This window comes from Galendromus occidentalis, unplaced genomic scaffold, assembly GCF_000255335.2.
Source record: "Galendromus occidentalis unplaced genomic scaffold, Mocc_1.1 scf7180000076944, whole genome shotgun sequence".
NCBI lineage: Eukaryota > Metazoa > Arthropoda > Arachnida > Mesostigmata > Phytoseiidae > Galendromus > Galendromus occidentalis.
The window spans coordinates 292,443-312,525 of NW_003804933.1; the positions used below are offsets into that span (position 1 = coordinate 292,443).

The 20,083-nt window shown below is 51.4% G+C and overlaps 2 protein-coding genes and 1 pseudogene across 2 annotated transcripts; all 3 read left to right on the top strand.

Annotated features, from left to right (window-relative positions):
• Positions 1 to 224: 224 nt before the first annotated feature.
• LOC100901818 (elongation of very long chain fatty acids protein AAEL008004) lies at positions 225 to 8,943 on the top strand. The gene is made up of 2 exons (XM_029110638.1): positions 225 to 274; positions 8,112 to 8,943. The coding sequence occupies exons 1-2, from the start codon at positions 261 to 263 to the stop codon at positions 8,941 to 8,943; spliced, it is 846 nt and encodes a 281-aa protein (XP_028966471.1). The 5' UTR covers positions 225 to 260.
• A 3,271-nt stretch (positions 8,944 to 12,214) lies between these two features.
• LOC100901961 (elongation of very long chain fatty acids protein 4 pseudogene) lies at positions 12,215 to 12,931 on the top strand (annotated as a pseudogene).
• A 5,872-nt stretch (positions 12,932 to 18,803) lies between these two features.
• LOC100902113 (N-alpha-acetyltransferase 60) lies at positions 18,804 to 19,857 on the top strand. Its single transcript, XM_003740418.2, has one exon. It carries the CDS (start codon positions 19,055 to 19,057, stop codon positions 19,778 to 19,780), a length of 726 nt encoding a protein of 241 aa, XP_003740466.2. The 5' UTR covers positions 18,804 to 19,054; the 3' UTR covers positions 19,781 to 19,857.
• Positions 19,858 to 20,083: the final 226 nt, after the last annotated feature.

Consider the following 20,083-nt stretch of genomic DNA (forward strand, 5'->3'; position numbering starts at 1 on the left):
CCCAGATGACACGCTTCCACGAGTCAATTAGCCGCCAGTGTTTGCGGTAGCACAAAAAATTAATTATCTCAACGGCTGACTGCCCAACCGAAAGACTGACGGAATAGTGAGCGCCTGACTGAAAATACAGATATAAAGGCGGACGTTGATGCTTCCCACGGATGCGTAATACAGCTGTTTTCGCTTGGATGCTCTTTGACTTTGATTTTTCAACGACCGTCCCAGCTGTCCTGGCTCCTCCTGTTTCCGTATATTCGACCATGATAGCTGCCAGTACATCAACGCGGACCTTGTTAGCTTCATTGAAATACATAAAGGTGAGCTGGTAACAGGATAAACAGCCATTGACAGAGACATCGAACGCTGTCTCGTGACACTTGAGCGTTGTCACCCGCTGTTGAGAAAAGTTCCTGCCGACGAATTTCGTCGTTTCTGCTGTCGCTTGCTTCCGTGGGACATCACGTTCCGATTCCCCCTGAATCTACGCAACTACCCCATGCCGCGGCATCGATCGGGCGGGCCCCCGGTGAAATTGACGCGGCGCTCATATCTCAGACGCATCAATTCGTCCAAAACTCGATGCAGATTCTTTTCAAAATGTCTATATCAGGGTAAGAATCTGCTTGCTCCGACTTCAAGCCGTGATGGGTCCGGATCTGAAGACCCGAGAATTCGGTAGAACGTGCGGGAGAGACGAATCTCCCTAATGCAAGCATGCGACCCAAAATTGAAACTACACTTGAATTGAGAATTGAGTTCTCCCCGGTCGGGAGCTCAACTGGCTCACGCTCTTGAAAAATCTTCGCCGGGGAGTATTTCTAGTGGAGCAAGTCCGATGCGCAGCCTGAGAAATGCAACAGGAGAACTACTCACTCCGCCGTTCCCCATACAGGCTCCGGAGAACGAGCTCATGAAGAAAGGAGGGAAGTACAGGAGTGACCGAAGAGCGGAGCGAAAAAAGTCCGTCGAGGAGTTATGTTCGAATCAAGAATAAACAAAAGACCCAGAATGTTTTTGCTAGAGTCAGGAGTGCGATGAATGCTAATCTGTTGTCGCTTGCTCGAGCCTGATTGAACACCTAAGAGTCCGCGCCTAGCATCCATAAGAACGACGCGGAATCTCCGTGATGAGGGTTCGATAAGGTCCCCTCATCCCTCAAGCTATGTGGAGCCGATCACCGAGGGACAATAACGGAACCTTTCGACGGACCTTGTCGAGAAGGAGCTCGCGACCCTTTTCTCGGAGTCTGGCAGGGGCTGGCCGGGTGGGAGGAACAATATTTTCGATGACATCAATGAAGCCTTCCGATTTGCTGGAGGATCTATTCATCAATGAAGTGATCAAAACGAGCCGGACGATCCCTCTCGGTCACTCAGTAAGATGTATGTCGGGGGAACACCATAGAGATCGAGACTGGAACGCGGACGTCGCGTCGTCAATCGTCAATGCTCCTTACATCATTCATTCGCCCTTAGAATTCTGTCGAAAGTTTAACCGAGAGACGATTCGACGATTTGAGCATGTGCTGGGGAAGCAGACGGAACTTCGAGTCGTTCGAAGCAGCTTGTGTGCTGTCACTTTCGCTATTTAGAACATGTCATTCTCTTGTAGCAGAGATGCTCCGACCCTACTGTCGATGAAAACGGAGGGATCGAAATGGCGCCTTCTTGAGGCCCATCACGGAGTTTTTTCAATGTAGAACCGGGGACAATCAAAAACCTGCGTGTCACCTGAGTCCAGAGAAAGGAGGGCGACCTGTCCTGCTGTCCCTCTCGTGCAGGTTAGGCGACGGTTTCTGCAGCAAGTGAGTCACAAGGGGGCCGATTTTGACATGCGTCAGCGAGAACGGTCTCCCCTTCTCCCCGACAATGAGAATACGCGGATTCGCGCTGAAAGCAGTCCGACAGGTCTCCGGCCTTTCTGGATCCGCCATTCGTCTGTGACTGCACGCCATTCATTAGAAAAATTTGCGTACAGATGAGGGTCAAGCTGTCTCATGTCAGATTGGTAGCCTCCGTCGCTTTCACCGCTCTCGCTTTCATCATCATCCTCATTCTTGTCCTAAATACAGTTTAGCTTTTTTGGTCGAGCGGAAACGTTTCCCCGAAGCGAACATCGTTCGTATCCGCTGCAGGCTAGTCGTTCTATGGGAATTTTTCTCCGATTTCCAGCAGGACGCGAAAACACATCTGCAACACGCGAGCGTCGGCCGCGCGAGTTTAGCTTTGGTGATGAACTGAACCACTCGTTACCCTCTGGAATTGGCTCAGCACGACTCTAGCATGTCAGATCAGTCGTATGAGGTCCATGATGTAGATATTCACTCGTTTTGAGTGTTGTAGAATGTCCCCGATCATCGCTCGCGTAAATCGCGATCATTCCTCACGCCTCGTCCACGACCGAGGCGAATTTTCTCAGAAACAAAAGTGAAATATGAAGCATCGTTGAATCTTGTTCTCAGTCGGCTGTCGGCTGACGGGATGGGGAGACTATCCGGTCCAACGCGATAAATCGTGAGGATTCAGAATTCAATGATATTTCTTCCCCTGGTGGTCGTCGTTCTCACGGATGAATGATGGTTTTTGGAGCGACCATTGTTTTCTCAATTTTGTGCTGGATTGCGTCTCTCGGGAGGGAGGCGAAGAGAATGAAGTTAATTGAACGTTGATCACGTCGTCACACTCCGCTACACTTCGCTAGCGCGGAGTTGAAGCTGCTTAGCGGCTGATTCCCGTTTTCACGGCTCCCAAGCTGGATTACTGACTCGAAAAGACCGAATGTGTTTTGCAAGTCGTTCTGCGATGCGTCTGACCGTATGAATAAGCGAGCGAGGAGTATTATCTTCAGCTTGCATCACGGTGGCTCCGCAGCGTCGCCGGGCGGTGGCGTTTAGTTGGAAGTGCACTGATTCCGACAGATCGTTCAATGAGTATCAATCCGGCGCCGTTCGCGCACCTCAGCGACTGCGGACTTTCTATTTCGCGACCGAGTAACGAAAACGGTTCCCATATTATTGTGCAATAGCAGACGGTTCGGATACTTCCCGTCTAGCGGTTTTCGAGCGTTGCGATTCTCCCTCCTGTCTTCTCCAAAGGCCGAGCACTCGATTGCGCCATCGGCTCGAACAACAGCTGTTCTGATTGAATGTCAATCTTGTCTGCCAAAGTAGGAATTAGCCTGTGACCACGAGCGCGGACGCGGTCAGGCCGCTGGGTCTGGGCTCCTCGCACGTTCCGAAGGTTTAGCCGATTCTCCAGTGTCGAGCGACCAGAGTGAACAACCTCGAATCGATTGCAATGATAATAGTCGGTGTGCAACAGAACAGTCAATTAGATAAGTTGATCGACTGGTTGGCTTCGTTCGATTCATATCTTGTGATTCCTTCAAGACTCGCGGACGGATAGAGGAGCAGAATTCGCCATAGAAATTCTTTCCTGCCTTTTGAGCACTCCAAAGACTCCAGCTAGTGTCGTCACGCAGTCATCAGCCCGGACAGAATCAGTCGGTCTGTAGGGGAACATATTCTTTAGGACCTTTGGGACCGATCCCGCTCCGTGCTAGTACAGGACTTTCTCTGAGATCTAGGTCCACACGAATCTCGGATCCTGGTAATTAAAACTTCCCAGGAACATTCATACGACGGGAGCCCGCGTTGCATATTCGCGTTGAGCGTATTGCCTAGGGCTTGGGCGAACCTCCGACGCGACGGCTCAAATGAGGGAGCGGGCCTGCTCCTGCGAGAAGCGTTCGAAAAACTCATGGGAGTCAAGGATGGTATATCCTCCAGAAACTCCATGTATCCCGCAGGAACCGGCCGGATACCAGAGAATATTCCTCAGGGACATCGTCGGCCGCGTCCCGGTGTCTGGAGACCTCACCTAAGGCTCGGCTCCGGTGAACTCACATGCAAGAAGCGAAGCGCCAGCTCACCCAGCAATTCTAGCTTCAAGATGGGCTTATCGCCAGAAATATCTCGAAGAAAAAGTCTTTCTCTCCATCATCGAAGTGTTATTTATTCGTGAAACCGTGACAAGCCCTTGGGAAATCCGCTCGTTGCCACTTGAATAAAGCAGAAATTGTCGGTGGAGCCGAAAGTCCCGCTACTTCGCAATCCGCAAACGACAATTTGTCCGCCACATTGAGCACAAGAAGGGATTTTCGGTCATGTTCTGAGTTCTGAGACCTGTTTCCGTCAACGCCCGGCTGATACTGTGGAGTTTTTCTTGCAGCTGTCTGTCTCCTCGCTCCGCATCTTTCGGATGAAATGCACTTACGTTTGCCCGAGGAACGGAAAAAATCGCGAAATCCCCCAAAACGGGAGGCAAACTCACAGAATAGCTGGGTCGGCCGGGCTCCTGCAGAATCCGATCATGAGTACCATTCTTGCTCCGTTGACGGATGCCAGCCTGGAATTATTCGCTTTATGCGAAAGCGAAATGTTCTTTGGTTTTGGTAGAATAAATTGATATCGACCTTTCGTATGCACATATGATCCCTTCCGAATCAGGGGTTCCTGCATCGAGGAGTCATTCGTCCTCCGGCAGCTACGGGTTATCCTTCGTGTTTCTGAGATACTTCACAGAAATACCAGGGTGAAGTTTGGGTCGTTACGAGAATTCTTTGCTTCCGAAAGTTATTCGTTCGCATTCCAGAACGATACCTACATCGTCTGTTCCTAAGGCTCCGCGTGGCGAGCATCACATGTCGATCGTCGATCGCGGCGGTGTGGACTGTTGACGCGTTCTATCATACGTAGGTAGGTAATATTGAGCATGCCTCCCGGGCAAGGACCATAAGTCCACTTTTCCGCGACTCACCGTTTATCGGTTCCTCGATAACTCAAGCTTCTCCGTCTTGTCGATGCCCCTGAGGATTTACCGTGGTTTCGATTTTAACCTCTTCTGCACTCTCTCTAGGAGCTCTCGGCAGACAACGTCCCACACCATAGTCCACAATGAACACCTCATTTCCTTCAGTTCGCATGCTGGATAATAGTCACACATGGAATGGCGACCCCGCTCCCATGGGGAGTAAGCGATTCTCGACTGGAGATCTGAGCTTCTGTCGCTCCGTGACCCCGACTCGATAAAGATTCATCCTTTATCCGACATTAGAGAACAAAGGCCTTGTGCTAAGGAGGCGATACGGACTCGTCCTATGCGACAAGGAGCCTCGGAGCAGGCTTTGATATCGAGCTGAAGGATGTGATTCTCCATATCATGAGGCTCCGAAGCGACTCGCTAAAGCTGATTCCACTGCAAACGGATATCAAATTGAGTTCAGGGTGACCTTCGTGTCCAAAAGCGCGATCTCGACGACCCAAAATCTTGACGGCGATTCCCCTCCATGGAAACCTCACATAATCAATGGATAATATTCCCATTCCACGTACACACCGCCGGGCTTCCCGCTATTTTCGGCGGGGGAGGGAGGCGATTTTGCATGGCGCTCGCTCACCACTATACCCACCACACGGCTTCCACATAACCGGATAGACGAGAAATCGCGACGCGAGCCAACCAGAGGCATCTTGCCCGGAAGCCCTGGAATCATTTTCCGCTAATAAATAGTTGCTCTCACCAGCGATGGAGCTTCGATCTCCGATAAGATTTTATCGAACTCCCCCGACTTGAGGCTGTTAGATTCGAGTATGGGCCGATGTGACGATAATGATGGAGCGTGGACCAGCGCGAGCACTGTGTCGCGACGGTCCGAGGGGAATCAACGAAAGGCGGACCAGCGCATCTCATGGATTTTTCTGATGATTCTTCCGCTGCTGTCACAAACCCGCTCCGAGCCCTGTTGGGGTCCCGCGGTACGCCGAAGAGCTCTTGACTTGATCGAATCGCTTGTCAAAACACTTGAGAGGCGTTGCACGCCCGCATGGGCTAGAACAAATGCCGAACTGTTCGACGATTTCCGTATAGGAGAAAACTAGCATCCGTCGGAATCAGCGTTTCGTGAGCACGGAGATTACGATGAAACAAAAATCCGCAGGGAACCGGACTTCGCGAGACTCACGAGCTGCGGAGCTCTGCTGGTCACTTGATGGGCTAAGCCGACGAGCCGACGATTCTATGATGGGGAAGATATGAGCGTGCTTGACGTGATCCGGAATTCGCTCGTATCTATCCGTGAAACGGATTCAACATTCGGAATGACAGCAAAAGAAGCAGCTCAAAGCGTTCGGTCGCGAGACCTTGAGCACACTTCGATGACGGGATCACCGTGATTAGACTGCGCGCCGGGAGTAGGTACTGTGATCGACTTCGGCTCGACCGAAGGCGATTACCTCATTGCGGCTGATGCCAATGCCCAAAGACAAGAGTCGAATGGAACAATCTGTCCAACTCGATTTCAAATATCCGTCCGCTGGCTCCCGCCATTGTCTCAATTGTCTTCCCTCAATCTAATGATTGCTTGTCTCTTACAGAATGGGCAGTCTTAGATATTTCATAATACGGACATTTTGTCAATTCTGCGTAATGTCGGAGCGCAACATGTCATTTTGCTTTGAGAAAATTGTAAACAGCCATAAAATGCTGTTGGAGCATCGTAGACCGCAAACGGGGGGATTTTAAGAATCGGTCGGTTTCGGAGGAAACGTCACTTTCGATTCGAGGAGCCTCCCTGGATGCAGATCGATCTTCGATGCGATCTCAGTCACTTAGATTGAATGAGAGCTTGTCCTCGCACTTGACTAGACTTCGGGACGCAATCGATCACTGCAATATTCCGTCAATGAATCCTAACACGAGTCGTCATTCGCTGAAGATTGTGCGTCTCTGGCACAAGGTCAAGCACACGCGCAGCCGTTCTCCGCGGGCGTGTCTTCATCGGATAGTAGTACCAGATCCGGTCGACCGTTCGTCCGCAGGATGCAGCGGGCTCGCAGGTCGGCCGACCAGCTCGATTGGATTGGCTGTATCCGCGCTAACACGAAACCAGTTACTGTCAGTTCATGCACATGAGCGCTGCGTTCCTTGTTGGTGCCCCCGCCGTTCCGTGGCCCTTTGGCCGAACAAAGCAATAACCGTTCGTTTCTGTAACAGCTTTACAATTAAAGCTCGGGCTTCCAGTGACCGCAACGTTATCAGCATTGCGAACAGTCAACGTCGACTGAGCACACGAGGGAGACCTACTCGACGTCGACGGTCCGCTCTTCCAGCATCAAATGGACGCTCCCGTGTGTTCATACACCGGCGCAGAAATTATTCGAGCGTAGTAGAGTCCCGGATTCCTGATGAGCGAGCGCTGGACGTAATCCTGGGTGTTATGATTTCGGAATGCATAAGTGGACTCGAGAGCCTCAACCCTGATATCCGGCGATCGGCAGCAATGTAGAAGAGATCCGCTCGCTCCCGCTCCCGAGATATGGGCTCGAACGTCCGCGGACTTGAACGCTAATCCATTCATCTGAATCAATCTTGGGATGAGGAACGTCGGCGTCGCGTAGTCGGCTGGGGATGGAATCCTGTTCTATGAATGAGCCCGCGTTCCGAAATGTGTCCATAGGGATCGACTTCGATACGGGCTCATCGAAAAACTTGCACCCCTGTCAGCGCGGGAACCGCGACGAAAACCATCGCGAAAACGCGGAGACATTGGCTCAGGCTAACGTCACGATGGAAAGTCCCAAAAGCGGATGCATGGTGACTTTTTGCCGAGGAATATATTACCGAAGCTTTGCTGCGCTTCGCTCGGATGCTCGGTCCGCTTTCGGACCTCAACGTCGCAGCCAAGGTCTAGATCCGAACAAAATCGCTAACGCGCTGTACGGGGCGAACGGGCGAACGTGACGAAGAAAGTGAAAGTATCTTTTTTCTCTCATCTCTCTGCACGAAGGTTAGCTCCGTCTAGACAGGAAAGCGCGCTTCGGGCGAGGGTTGGAACTCCGATGTCCACGGTCAGTCTATATAACCGAGAAGGCTATGGGTACCGGTGCTTGGTGCGCTGAATTTTCCGAGTGGTGTGGACACAACAGGGTACTGTGGATATTTCGTTCGTATCGGTGCAGTGCGTTTCGTCAGCGACCGTCGAAAAATGTCCGGTGCCTTCGACTTGGTACCGGAGGTGAGCGCCGATGAGATTTACTTCTGGAACCTCAAAATCGATCCGCGTTTGAAAGGCTATCCGTTCGTAGGACAAGCATGGTTTCCGATTATAGTTTGCGGCGCTTACCTCTGGTTTGTGTACGTTGCTGGGCCGAAGCTGATGGCTAATCGGAAAGCGTTCGAGCTTCGAATACCCATCATGATCCACAACGCATTCATGGTCGTGACGAACATGTTCTTCTTCTACAAGTTCCTGAAAAACTCGTACTTCGCCAATTATTCGCTGTTCTGCCAAGGGATGACTTACGCCACAGATGAGAACTCCATGGAAATCGTCCATTGGGGCTATTGGTATTTATTGCTTCGGATCCTGGATTTCTTCGACACAGTGTTCTTCGTACTGCGCAAGAAAACGGATCACGTGACTTTCCAACATGTGTCTCATCATTTCTGCTGCGTTTTCTCCGGACATCTGTGGGTTACCCTAGGAATGGACGGCCAGACTCTGGCGGGTTTGTGCATCAACTCCTTCGTGCATATCTGCATGTACACCTACTACTTCTTAGCGGCGTGTGGGCCGCAATTCAAGAAGTATCTGTGGTGGAAGAAGTATCTGACGAAGATGCAGATCTATCAGCATATATTCCTGGTGTTCCACGGTGTCGTTCCGATTTTCTACGACTGTGGATACCCGAAATTTTTCATCTACCTTGGTGTGCCGCAAGGTCTGCTCGGTCTCGGGCTGTTCCTGAACTTCTACGTGCTCGCCTATTCAAAGAAAAGGTCCGCCATTGAAGACAACGTGAAGTCGTGTGCTAGCGCCCTGAAAGATGAGATCTTGGAGCAGAAAGTCGCATTGAAAGCTGAGCAGCTCAAAAAGCATGAGTAGCCCCACCGTCGTCGAATGACCGGGATGTTCTCCTACGATAGCTCTGTACCAAGCCAAAGAGCTCGGAAAAAGATGAGTAAATCACACCATTGAGACCCTGTTGTGTCCCCCAGCACCCGACGCATGTTTCCACTTGGAATATTTGTATGGATGGAGCAAGCGCACCGCTCGGAAATATAGTCATATATAGACGAATATACAAATAAAAAATATCATGTACACCTATTTAAGTTTTCGAAAAAAAACAGTCTCCTTCCTTAGTGGTACAAGCAGGGTGATTCCATTTGCCGGCGATTTAGTAGCATTCGCCTTTGATACCACCTTATTCGACGAGCTTTACTGACCGTGGTTGGTTGATCGTGCACTTGCTCGCGTGATATCAGGGACTCCCCGTGCGTGTCAAGCTTCGATTCCATGCACTGCTCACTCTTGGCTGATAATGAGAGAATCGGCGGCTTCCATCGGCGTCAAGAGCTAGGACGAATGCTCAAAAAAGCGTTGCTCAATCACTTGGCGGCTTGTAGGCTCGGCGGGGGCTTCCAGGTAAACTACCCGTTCCCACGCGGAACACTTCCACAAAAATAATGGAATTCATCCACGAAAAAAAGCTTCGAGGGAACGTTTCCAGCCGTCTAAAATTAACCTTTCAGAATGAAGTTCGGGATAACAGCCACTCATCGCCGCTTTCCACCCACCTGCCGGTATCGTTGTCGGGCATTCCACCCCTGCCGCGACCCCACATCCAAGCGCAGTCATCGTCGCGCGGAAAGTGAGTCATATCTTCAATTTAAGCGGTTAATAGCTCTGACGTTTCGGGTTTCGTGCAATCGCGCCAAACCGTGGCTCCCGGTCTGGGAGTGTCCCCTCTAGACACGGTACATATCCCGGTGACGACTCGAGCTCTCGCAAGGTGCTCCTTGCACATGCGCCCGAAACTCGACACGAGAGGTTCGCGAATCGGATCGGGGCGTCGGCGAGACGCCTCGCACGAATATATTTCGTTGGTCTCGTTCTCGGACACATCTCGATGCGGGCCTCGCGCCCATTGAAATACTTCTGGATGGAGGTATCTGATCGTATGCCTATCGGGCAGAACCTATTGTTTCGTTCTCACAGGTTCTCCGTTACATTCGGAGTTTTCTCAAGCACCCACAGAAGCAGAGAAAGGGATCGCTCCTTTATCATCTGGATTCAGATGAAATGATTTATATCTTGAGAAAAAGGCTGCCCAATTCGGCCGCTGACGACAATGCCACGCACGGAAACCGCTCCGTCGGCTGTTTCTCGTCGTACCACCTTGAAAGCGAAAGTATAATTTCCTTTCCTCTTGTCAGTGAACGGTTTCCCTCTTAAGGATTGTACTCATTGTTCGCCATGCGAGCCATTGATCCCTATCACCTCTAAAGAACCAATCGCGCGTTAAGCATGGTGTGATAGAGTCACTCTACGTCTGCGTGAGCAAGCGAGCCGACGAGCCATCGCGCAACGATGTTAACTACTAGAGTTCGTCAATGGCGTGAAACGCGATAGGCCCGCTTTCCGTCCGGGATTCAAATTTGGCTTGCCTATGATACTCTTCCTAGCGCTCGAAAGAGCCATTACGATGCTTTTGCGGGAGTATGGAAGATGCGTGAGCATAGAATTTGCGGTTCGCTTGTTAGCCATGCCGGAGAATAGACAAGAAACAGAGGGGATTGACTGGAAGTGTACATTGAGGGATCAAAAGGTCCCATCGAAATGCTTATTCTCGGCGGGCATGGGCGAAGCTTCTCGCCGCCATGGACTTCCGAAAGGGCTTCGCTAGGGAGTTCTTAGCTTGCGCTTCAGCAGTGTCGAAGACCGAAACATCCGCAGACGACCGCGAAGCGTAACGCAACACTGTAGGGAAGATTGCTTCCTATAACGAACGGACTGACCGAGACCTTTCAATTGACCCGAGAGTTCATCTTCGTTAAACGACTGCCTCCCATTACCCGATAAATATCTAGATATCGACTCCCGCCGGGACAGTTTTTGAGCCGCGATCTTTTGAAGCGTCGAGGAAGAGCCGGACTACTCACGATCTATGAGGCCTGGAAAACTTTTTGCCCTGAGTCTCTGGTCCAGCTCCGTAGAATATGAGAGACTTATATGAATAGGCCAAACGAGAACTCTGACCCAGAAACGTGAATGGGGTGAACGGAATGTTTCCGAGATCGAGGATCGCCATATCGGCCTCGACTGAACGGAAAATCCGCCCCTAAACCCTGAGCCAAGCTTGGTTGAACTTTCGGCGTGCGGTTGGCTGTTAGCGCCGGACCGATCCGATTTGTTCGATGCAACGACTCCAAGTTCGGGCTGAGCAAAGATGATTCCGGTGATTGACGGCTTGCGCGACCCTCGGTCAGGCAAAAAGCAACTTTCACAAAGAATGAACCCAACACTGCTCCGTTGTTGGAACATTCCCGTCGGTCTGCGTTTGTGAGGCATTTCTTTGAACAAGTGCGCATTTCTCTATCGGAGCACGAGATTCGAAGCCTTCGACCGTTCGACGGAAGCTTCAAAAGTTGACTGCGGGATACTTCTACGAAACCGTCGGGGACGAACGCTCTTCGAGAGAGGTGACCAGATATGCAACGCGTATCGAAGTAGGCGAGAGAAATTCAATGGTTTTTACGAATTATGTCGAGAAGCCATCGGTGTATCCTTTGACGCTGCCCTGAAACGGACTCGAAATATTCTCTGAATCGCGGAGACCAGGCTATAGTCATGTCCCGTTCTACGAGACTGAGAATCTCGTCGTTACTCGAGGCGGTATTCCGGGCGTGATAGATACGGCAGAAGTTACGCCGTAAGTTGTGATAGACTCGACTTATTCGGTCTGGTCTTCGTTCCGTCAAGCAGCACAATGACCAGAGCTCCCGCGGCCGTAAAGCAGTTGCCGCAGCGCTCACTTGCTGATGGAAAGTGAGGGTTAGGGACTCCATCGGCTCTATATAAGCGAACACCAACGACACTTCGGTGGCTCTTTTTGCTGGAGCCGTGACATTCACTCTCCTGAGACTGCGGCGAGTCGATTCCAACAAGATCACGTAGGCTCCGCGTCCGCCCCGTCGAGATCATGTCGACTGCGGCGAAATCTGTCTCGGACTCATCGCCTAGTGACGTGTATTTCTTCAATTTACCCATCGATCCCCGGCTCAAAGACTACGTCTTCGTTGGGAGTCCCTGGTTCCCGTTGATGACATGCGGGACCTACCTGTGGTTCGTGTATATCGCAGGACCGAAAATGATGGCCACGCGAGCACCGCTCAATCTACGTTTTGTCATCATGTCCCATAACGCGTTCATGGTCGTGGCGAATATTTTCTTCTTCTACAAATTCATAACGAACTCCTACCTGGCGAATTATTCCCTTTTCTGTCAGGGTATGACGTACGCTACCGACTACAACTCCATGCAACTCGTTCATTGGGGCTACTGGTACTATCTGCTGCGAGTGGTCGACTTTTTGGATACCGTGTTTTTCGTGCTCAGGAAAAAATACGATCACGTCACTTTTCATCACGTCTCCCACCACTTCTGCTGCGTGTTCTCGGGACACATCTGGGTCACGTTGGGAATGGACGGCCAGACTCTTGCCGGTTTGTGCATTAATTCATGCATCCACATCTTCATGTACTCGTATTACTTTCTGGCAGCGTGCGGACCTCGGCTCCAGAAGTATCTTTGGTGGAAGAAGTATCTCACGAAAGCTCAAATCTACCAACACGTGTTCCTCGTGCTCCATGGAATGATTCCCATCTTCTACGACTGCGGATATCCCAAGTTTTTCATTTACATGGGGGTTCCGCAAGGAGTTCTCGGACTCATCTTGTTCGTGAAGTTCTATGTCATCGCCTATTCGAAGAAACAAATCGTCGTTGACGCGAGAGCTGCCCTGGACAAACAGCGGTCCCTCGAGCAAAAGTTCCCAGCGGATGGAGCATCGCTCCGGAAATGCGATTGATCTCCGCGGCACAGTACGCGATTCATGGCCAAAGCACCATCAGATTCGTCTCAGCATCATTGGAGAGGTTCATTAGCCAATTAATAAATATCCGGATTCCCTATATTTCTCTCCTTTCTGTGAAGGGTCGCTCCGAGATTCAGAGGAACGAGGGAGCCGTCGAGGGATCGTGGCGTACTCCACAGCGGCAGCTTCTCCAATATAATGGTATTGTCGCGGAGCTCCTTTCTTCGGCTATGAGCGCAATCGCGAACACCAGTCGGAAAAGCTCAAAAAAGGGCATATGGTCGAAACTTGAAAAAGAGAAACTATACGATACTTCCGTTCTCCGCCGTCTAGTTGGAAGCTTGACACAGACGACTTTCGGTCCATAGAATTTTTTTTCTCCATTCCGTTTCTTTACGATGGGCTCATTGAAGAAGTGTTTGAGCGGCTTCTTGATTGCTGAGAGCCCTTCGGTCCGCTCAAGACCCGCCGTGACGGTTTTTGGATGTATGCAGCTTTACGAAAGCCCTAGACTTTGGGAAAACAGACTGCGGCACTCCCTCTATCTGATCCCGACTGAATGCTTGCCCTCATGTGAACGCAAGAATCTGAATGTATATGGCTGGTCGACTCCTCGAATGCAGCAAGTTCAACCCGAAGTTCCACAGCGGCCGCCGCGAGAAGTTCCAGCCCATGCTCGTGAACATCTTCCTGCTTGAAGATTTACTCCAATCATTGTGTTCACCGAAATACACTTCAAAACTTCGGAGAGTGGAGCTCGATACCTGCTTGCAGGAGTCAGAAGTTGGAATCTCATCGATTCGCAGACGCTTCTTAACCGAGCCGGAATCTCAGCCGAGGGACATCACAATTAGGTTTAAAGCTTGAGTATTTCGTCTCGATTTCTGATCCAGGGCGCGGTTCTCGAAGACAACACGTCGGAACGTATACGGAAGACGGAAGAAGGAAACGGGGGAACGACTCGAATGGAGCGGGTGCTTACAGCTCTGAGAAGCTTGAAACGCGACGCGGAAGACGGGCTCACGCTAGGTTTGACAGCGGAGCGACTGGTTGAAGATGAGTGGGAGCGAGTCGTTCGGTCGGACACTTCGTTGCTAAGGAATCCACGGAACTCCTCCCGTGAGCCGACAGGATGCGACGAGCATAGCCCGAAACTCGATCCGGACTGCTCGGGAGGATAGATCGAGCTCTGATTAATGTGCCGCAGCGGCGGGACCCTAGGACCTTCGCGAAGACTGTCTCTCCAATAATGCAGCGGGTCCCAGAAAACTCGAGCTCCAGAGAGCGAAAGGAAGAGCTCCAGATGAGCTTCTCCGATTCCCCGCCGAGGGCTACCGCGAGAACAGACATAAGCTCTGCGCGATCTTCCTCGACCTTTGTGGAGCCGCTGACATATCCTAGGCCCAAGCAATGGTCTTGGCCGGAGCTTTCCGGAATCGGATTAGCAGTTAGCAATTTTCTACTCGTGTGCTCTCCCCAATCTAGAGCAACGAGCCCCGAGAAGCTTGAAGCGTCGGCGTGTGGACGGATGAAGGCTTGAACATGTGAGAGAGTGTCAAACGAGAAACTGGTGAAGTTAGGAAACGAATAAAAATTCGGAAGTATGAGGGCAAATGATCTTCGCTTCGCAATTAAAAAATGACCCCTCGAACCTCCCCGTCTCGACGGACGTCACTCACGACCGGGGTTTCCGACTCGCTTTCGAAATCTACGATCAAGATGCTGCTCGAGAAACAGCTCGAGCTAATGACCAAGCCATAGCAGTGATTCGCTTTCGGAATTCCGTTTGAGAAGGGTATGAAAAACTAGCGGCCGAAACGGTGAACGCTGTGATCGAAAAGGATCTGCGCGTCGTATGAGCCTTCACTCACATCGGGAATTCGCCGGCTCTGTCCCCAAGACCCCGATGATGTCAGGTCGCCTTGAATGAATGCACTTGAACGGCAAACGGAACGTCTAGCACCGATTCGCTACCGACGTGATCGCATGGCGCTTTCTTATGTAACAATTCGTTGCGGCGGTTTCTTGATGCCCGCGGTAATCGTTCCGGATCAGTTCCTGCGAGCGGCGCTCCTTAGCACGTCTGCCTGCGGGGCGTCGATCCTTCAGCAGCATTTTCTGTACTTCACGAGCTGGAACGTGTCGATCGACCTTAGGCAAAGCTCGCGCGAAGGCGTGAATTTCAAGGCGACGCGGTCAGGACTAGAACTGGGGAGAAACAGAACTCACCGATAACTCCAGCGAATCGGAGCGACGGTGATCGTTGCTTTCCCTTCGATGACAAGGGGCTCGAGCTTCCAGGAAAAGCTCGGGGTATGCTTCTTGATGCCCTATCGTCTTCGGAGGAGGGCGTCCTGCATACTCTACAGTGATGTACCGACTTGAAGAACTCAAGCGGAATATTACTGTGTATCATGAGTGAAGCAAGCGTCAACTGATTCGAAATTCTGAAATTCGACCTCTCTGGGACATGTGTGGGAAGAGACTCATTTTCTATCTCTCGACTCGGAACAGGACTTGGGATAGGGCCTGGATTCCAGGCAAGGCTCACACTACGTGTCGCTGAGAAGCGCCCCTTGACCACGCTGTCAATAGCTGACGAGATAGACGCTTCCAGCCGGGGCTCATTCTAGAGGTTGGTTGGAAGGGGATGAGCCTGATTACGCGGGAATACCCGAATGCGAAAGGTGCGATGTAGGCTCCGCTCTCGCGCGAGTCTCCTTCTGAGACCGTGATGCTTTCCGAACGGGACCCGCGTGCGCGTCACTGATGGATTGAATATAGCCGGCGAAGCCCAGTGTCTGCGCAACATCGTAAAAAGCAGTCCGCAGTGCCCGTGAGCAATGAGCAAACACGTTCGCATATCACTAGTCGTTCTGAAGACTCGCGAGCGGGCGAGCGGGCATTCGCGAGTAGACGGGCAAGCGGGCATCGCTCGTCCACCCAAGCAAGCCAACAAACCGTCAGCAAGAAACTGAAAGCATTGCTAATGCTTCGGCGATGATCGGTTACGCAATGCGAAGTCGAGCGGCGACGGAGCGCCGAACGACTGCTTCCCAGCGGTGTAGCGTCAATAACAAAGCTTCGAGACACGTCTGGTTGGCTTTCTCTGGTCGTGCCTCTGGTGTCTGACTGCGGGTCGCGTCGCTGTCTGCTGTTCCGAAGTCGAGAACCTGCGTCTGAAGTGCGAAGATCCGCTCGAGTCAATCAGCTGCCATCTTCGTCATCCATATGAGAAACCTCATGGGAGAAATCGGCAACTGAACGCTCTTTGTGGTACATCATGGGTCACGATTATCGTCTCCGGTCGACAGCGAAAGCAGAATGCTCGATAAGTCGAGCTCTGAAGAGCTCGGTCGGATGCTCGACCAAGTCCGCGATTTAGGACTCGGGTTCTCTGAGTTTAAGGCTGACAAAATTAGTAGTCCGGTCTGATGAAGTCACAGCAAAACGATCTTTGATTCGCCAGGCTCCCAGTGACTCGCAAAGCAATCTGATAAGCTCAAATTACATTGCAGTGGAAGAATCATCGACGGCCTTCAACGTGATCAGATGAAAATCTGAGAATCAACGAATCGGAGAACACTCAGTGCGAGAAGGAAACCTGAGCTCGATTCTCGACCACGAAGTTTCCACGAAAAATCAAGGCAATGATCCCGTTGAGCGATTCCCGTCGAAAACGTTGAGGAATAAATAGGAGGTGGGAACCGTTCGCGAGGTGCCCAGATGCGGCTCATTCCGAAATACTCCAGGATCCTGGAAACGCTCGAGAAATAAAGAATCCAGATACATCCACTCACGGCTGATGGATCTCTCCAAAATTTATAGTTTCTGAGGTATCGCCCGGGAGAGCTCCGGACCGTACGGTCCGAAGGAATTGAAAAGAAGTCAGCTCGACTACTTTCGGTGCCATCAGGTGTGGCTCGAACTTTGTTTATGATATGATAGATCGGAATACTTACAGTGTCCAATCATTATGACCGGGCTTCGCCGGAATGCCTTATTAGGGCAACGGAGATCTGTGAAAGCACACTGGTTCCTCGATGATGACTTTGCTACATCACGTGGTCCGTTGGGAAAACTCTATGGCAACTTCAGGCCTAAAAGGATCGTTCCGCTGATGGGAAAGCTCCTAGAGACAATTCTCTCAAGGCTTTCTCTCGAAGGACGTCCTTGAACCATGTTCAAGGTTGGGGTGAATTAAACCGAGGTACCTATGCATCTTCGATTAGAAGGAACACTGAATGTGAGAAAAGGATGCCAGCGAATGAATCATTCAACAAAGTTTAGCCACACTCGGAGATGCAGACTATCCTTCTATTTCAGCATTTATGAATAGATCTGACACTGAATCCTACTAGTGGGTTTTCAAATAGTTGAACGATTCCGTTCCGGGACTCGCGGTAGCGGCATTTATGTATGGGAGGCTGGAACTGTGCAATGAGAAAAGCAGTCCGTTCAGAATCTCCGCGCGTCCACGTATATGGCCGTCATTCCCATTTCACACGTAGCCTTTGTTTTACGGGAGCCGTTGCCGCACCTGCGGCCGGCTAGCTCATTTGCCCTCGATCTTATATGAACATTTTTATTTTACATCTCGAGGACAATTTTCTTCGAGGAGCCCCCCGTTCGTCAGCCAAGACATTGCCTCAGGGGGGCCCTCGGCACTTCTGCGGTTATCCTTTCTCTGTTGGCGCTTGGTCGAGGCCGGTACCGGTCCTCGTTCTTTCCTCCATCTGCTCCTGCCGGTGGCAGGATCCGGTTTTACACGGAGCCTGGCGAAGTTTACAAGAGCTTCCTCACCGACCTCCGGCTCGGGGTGAGACATCTGGAAGCCCGGTTCAATCCTATCATACTCCCCGGGATTTTCGAACTTGCCCCCGCTCTCGCCAGAGCTGATAATAATCTCAACATACGTAGTCCCTGCGGCCCGAGCGAGGAAAGCTCACATCGGCCCCCCGGATTTCTGGATTACATTGGATCCCAGTAATTACGGCAAATCGGTCCCAAAGGTCTATCCGTTTTCGGTTACCGTCAGCGGACAAACAATGACGCTGGAGCGAATAACGGCAAACTGCTCCGTAGAACCGGGCGTCACGGTCCAGTAGCGGAATTCGGTCAAGACTTCGGTCAGAAGGACGTGGCCTCCTTCCGTGAAAGCATTATGTTGGAGGTCATGAAATAATGCATTGGCTCGAGTGCTTCCATATCACGAGTACCTTATCCTCAACGAGAAAACACGATGGCGTGATGCGGGGGCAGACTCGCTCACCAGGGTGGTGGTCGGCTCTGGGGGGTTTACCGAGGGAATGAGATACTTCGGCCAAGGCAGGTGGGAGTCATTCAAAAAGATGAAAACACTAAGAAATAACGATATAATATCCAGAAAGAGAATTGAGAAGTGTCTTTCATTGCTCGAGCGTTTCCGTCGCGGGGGATGGAAACCTCTCGAGGGCCGACTGAACCCTGAAGCAAGCTTATGCAGGACAGGCCATCGGCGAACCGAAGCGAGCCGCGGATGAAGTTGTGACAGCCTCGTCACGAATACCAATCGCAGCGAACTCAAGAACTCCGGACATCCCTCTCTTTGACCTCCGCCTAGGATTCCTAAACTCGAGATCTCCGCCCCTCCAAATAATTCATGAAACACGCGGCCAACTCGCGGCTCAACCGAACGCCCGCTCGCTTTACTTGCTTCGGGGTGCGTTCATTCGCTCATTGGGATGTACACAAAGGGCCGGCAGGCTTGGTAGGTTTGTGATGTCTACAGCTGATACAGTCAATCAGAGCCGCAGTGGGAGTTGAGATGAATCCAATCTCAGCAATGCCCCGAGGTGATCATGGAACCCTGGGAATCCCGCCATCGTGAGGCTCGATTGAATCGATCTGCTGGATCGACCACTTTGACGGGAAGGCTAACTCGGGCCCGACATTCTCCACGGAGGCGTTCCCGCGCTGCAGTAGAATGGGAGAAGTCTGCCCTCGACTGAGAGCTCTAGAAGACTCACTTGGTCTCTCTGTGGCCACCTCGCCATAGTTCTCGGCACAGCGTGACGACGCATTTCGCGAAAATCCGCCCAGACCTGCGTGCTCGGCGACGCTCCGGAGAACTCGGTCATGTCATCAAACATGAATTCATCGTATTGCCAAGCGCAGGTGGTCGACCTAATGCAAGTGCAGCTACGTTTTCTAACGATATCGGATGTCGCTACGGTGAAAGTTCATTGCCTGGACTGGTTCCCCATAGAATACCCGGATTCGTGGTATCTCGATATCACTACGGACAACGGGAAGTATTTCTCGTTGGCGGCCGTGCATCTCGGGCAGATCATTGGTGTGGTCGTGGCCCAAACCAAGGGCCTCGAGAGTTGTCGCGAGGAAGATCAGGAGATTCTCTCGGCGAAGTTTCCCTTAGATTCCCGAGTGACATATATTCTCGTACTGGGAGTCTGCCGAGAGTACCGTCGAAGCGGAGTGGCATCACTACTGATCAACTCATTGCTCGAGTACCTGAGGAACGAGCCTGTTCAGAATGTGACCCAGCGATCTCGAGCGGTGTTCCTTCACGTTCTCAGTGACAACATGGCAGCCATAAGTTTCTACTCGCGTCGGGGTTTCGTCCTCCATTCCTATCTGCCGCAATATTATGAAGTCCGCGGAGTAGCGCGCGACGGCTACTGTTACGTCCGCTACATCAACGACGGCCACGCTCCGTACTCCGGACTCGACAAAATTTATCATTGGTTAGCGTACCGTGCTGCGTTACTCGCTGGTATTTTGTGTCATCTGCCCATTCTGATACTCAAGAGATGGAGGAAAATCGCGCGGAGAATGCTGACGTGACACACGTCTCTGAATGCGGCCGTGCTACGGCAGCGCATTGTTGAGCATAGATAGCTAATTAATGATAATCGAGTGTTGTTGGTGAGTGGAGCAAATCATATCGAAGATCAGGGTGATCCCGCCGCGGATCACTCCGAATTCCAAGTCGATTGTCGAATGAAGCTAGTCGAAGGAATCCACCTGTCCCATCTATACCGGGGAGATATCACAAGAGGCGAGCACAGAAAACCGATTCCGAGTCTCATACCTCATGAGTCACACCTGGATTTTTATTCTTATTCAGGAGCGTTTCAGTTTATGTAG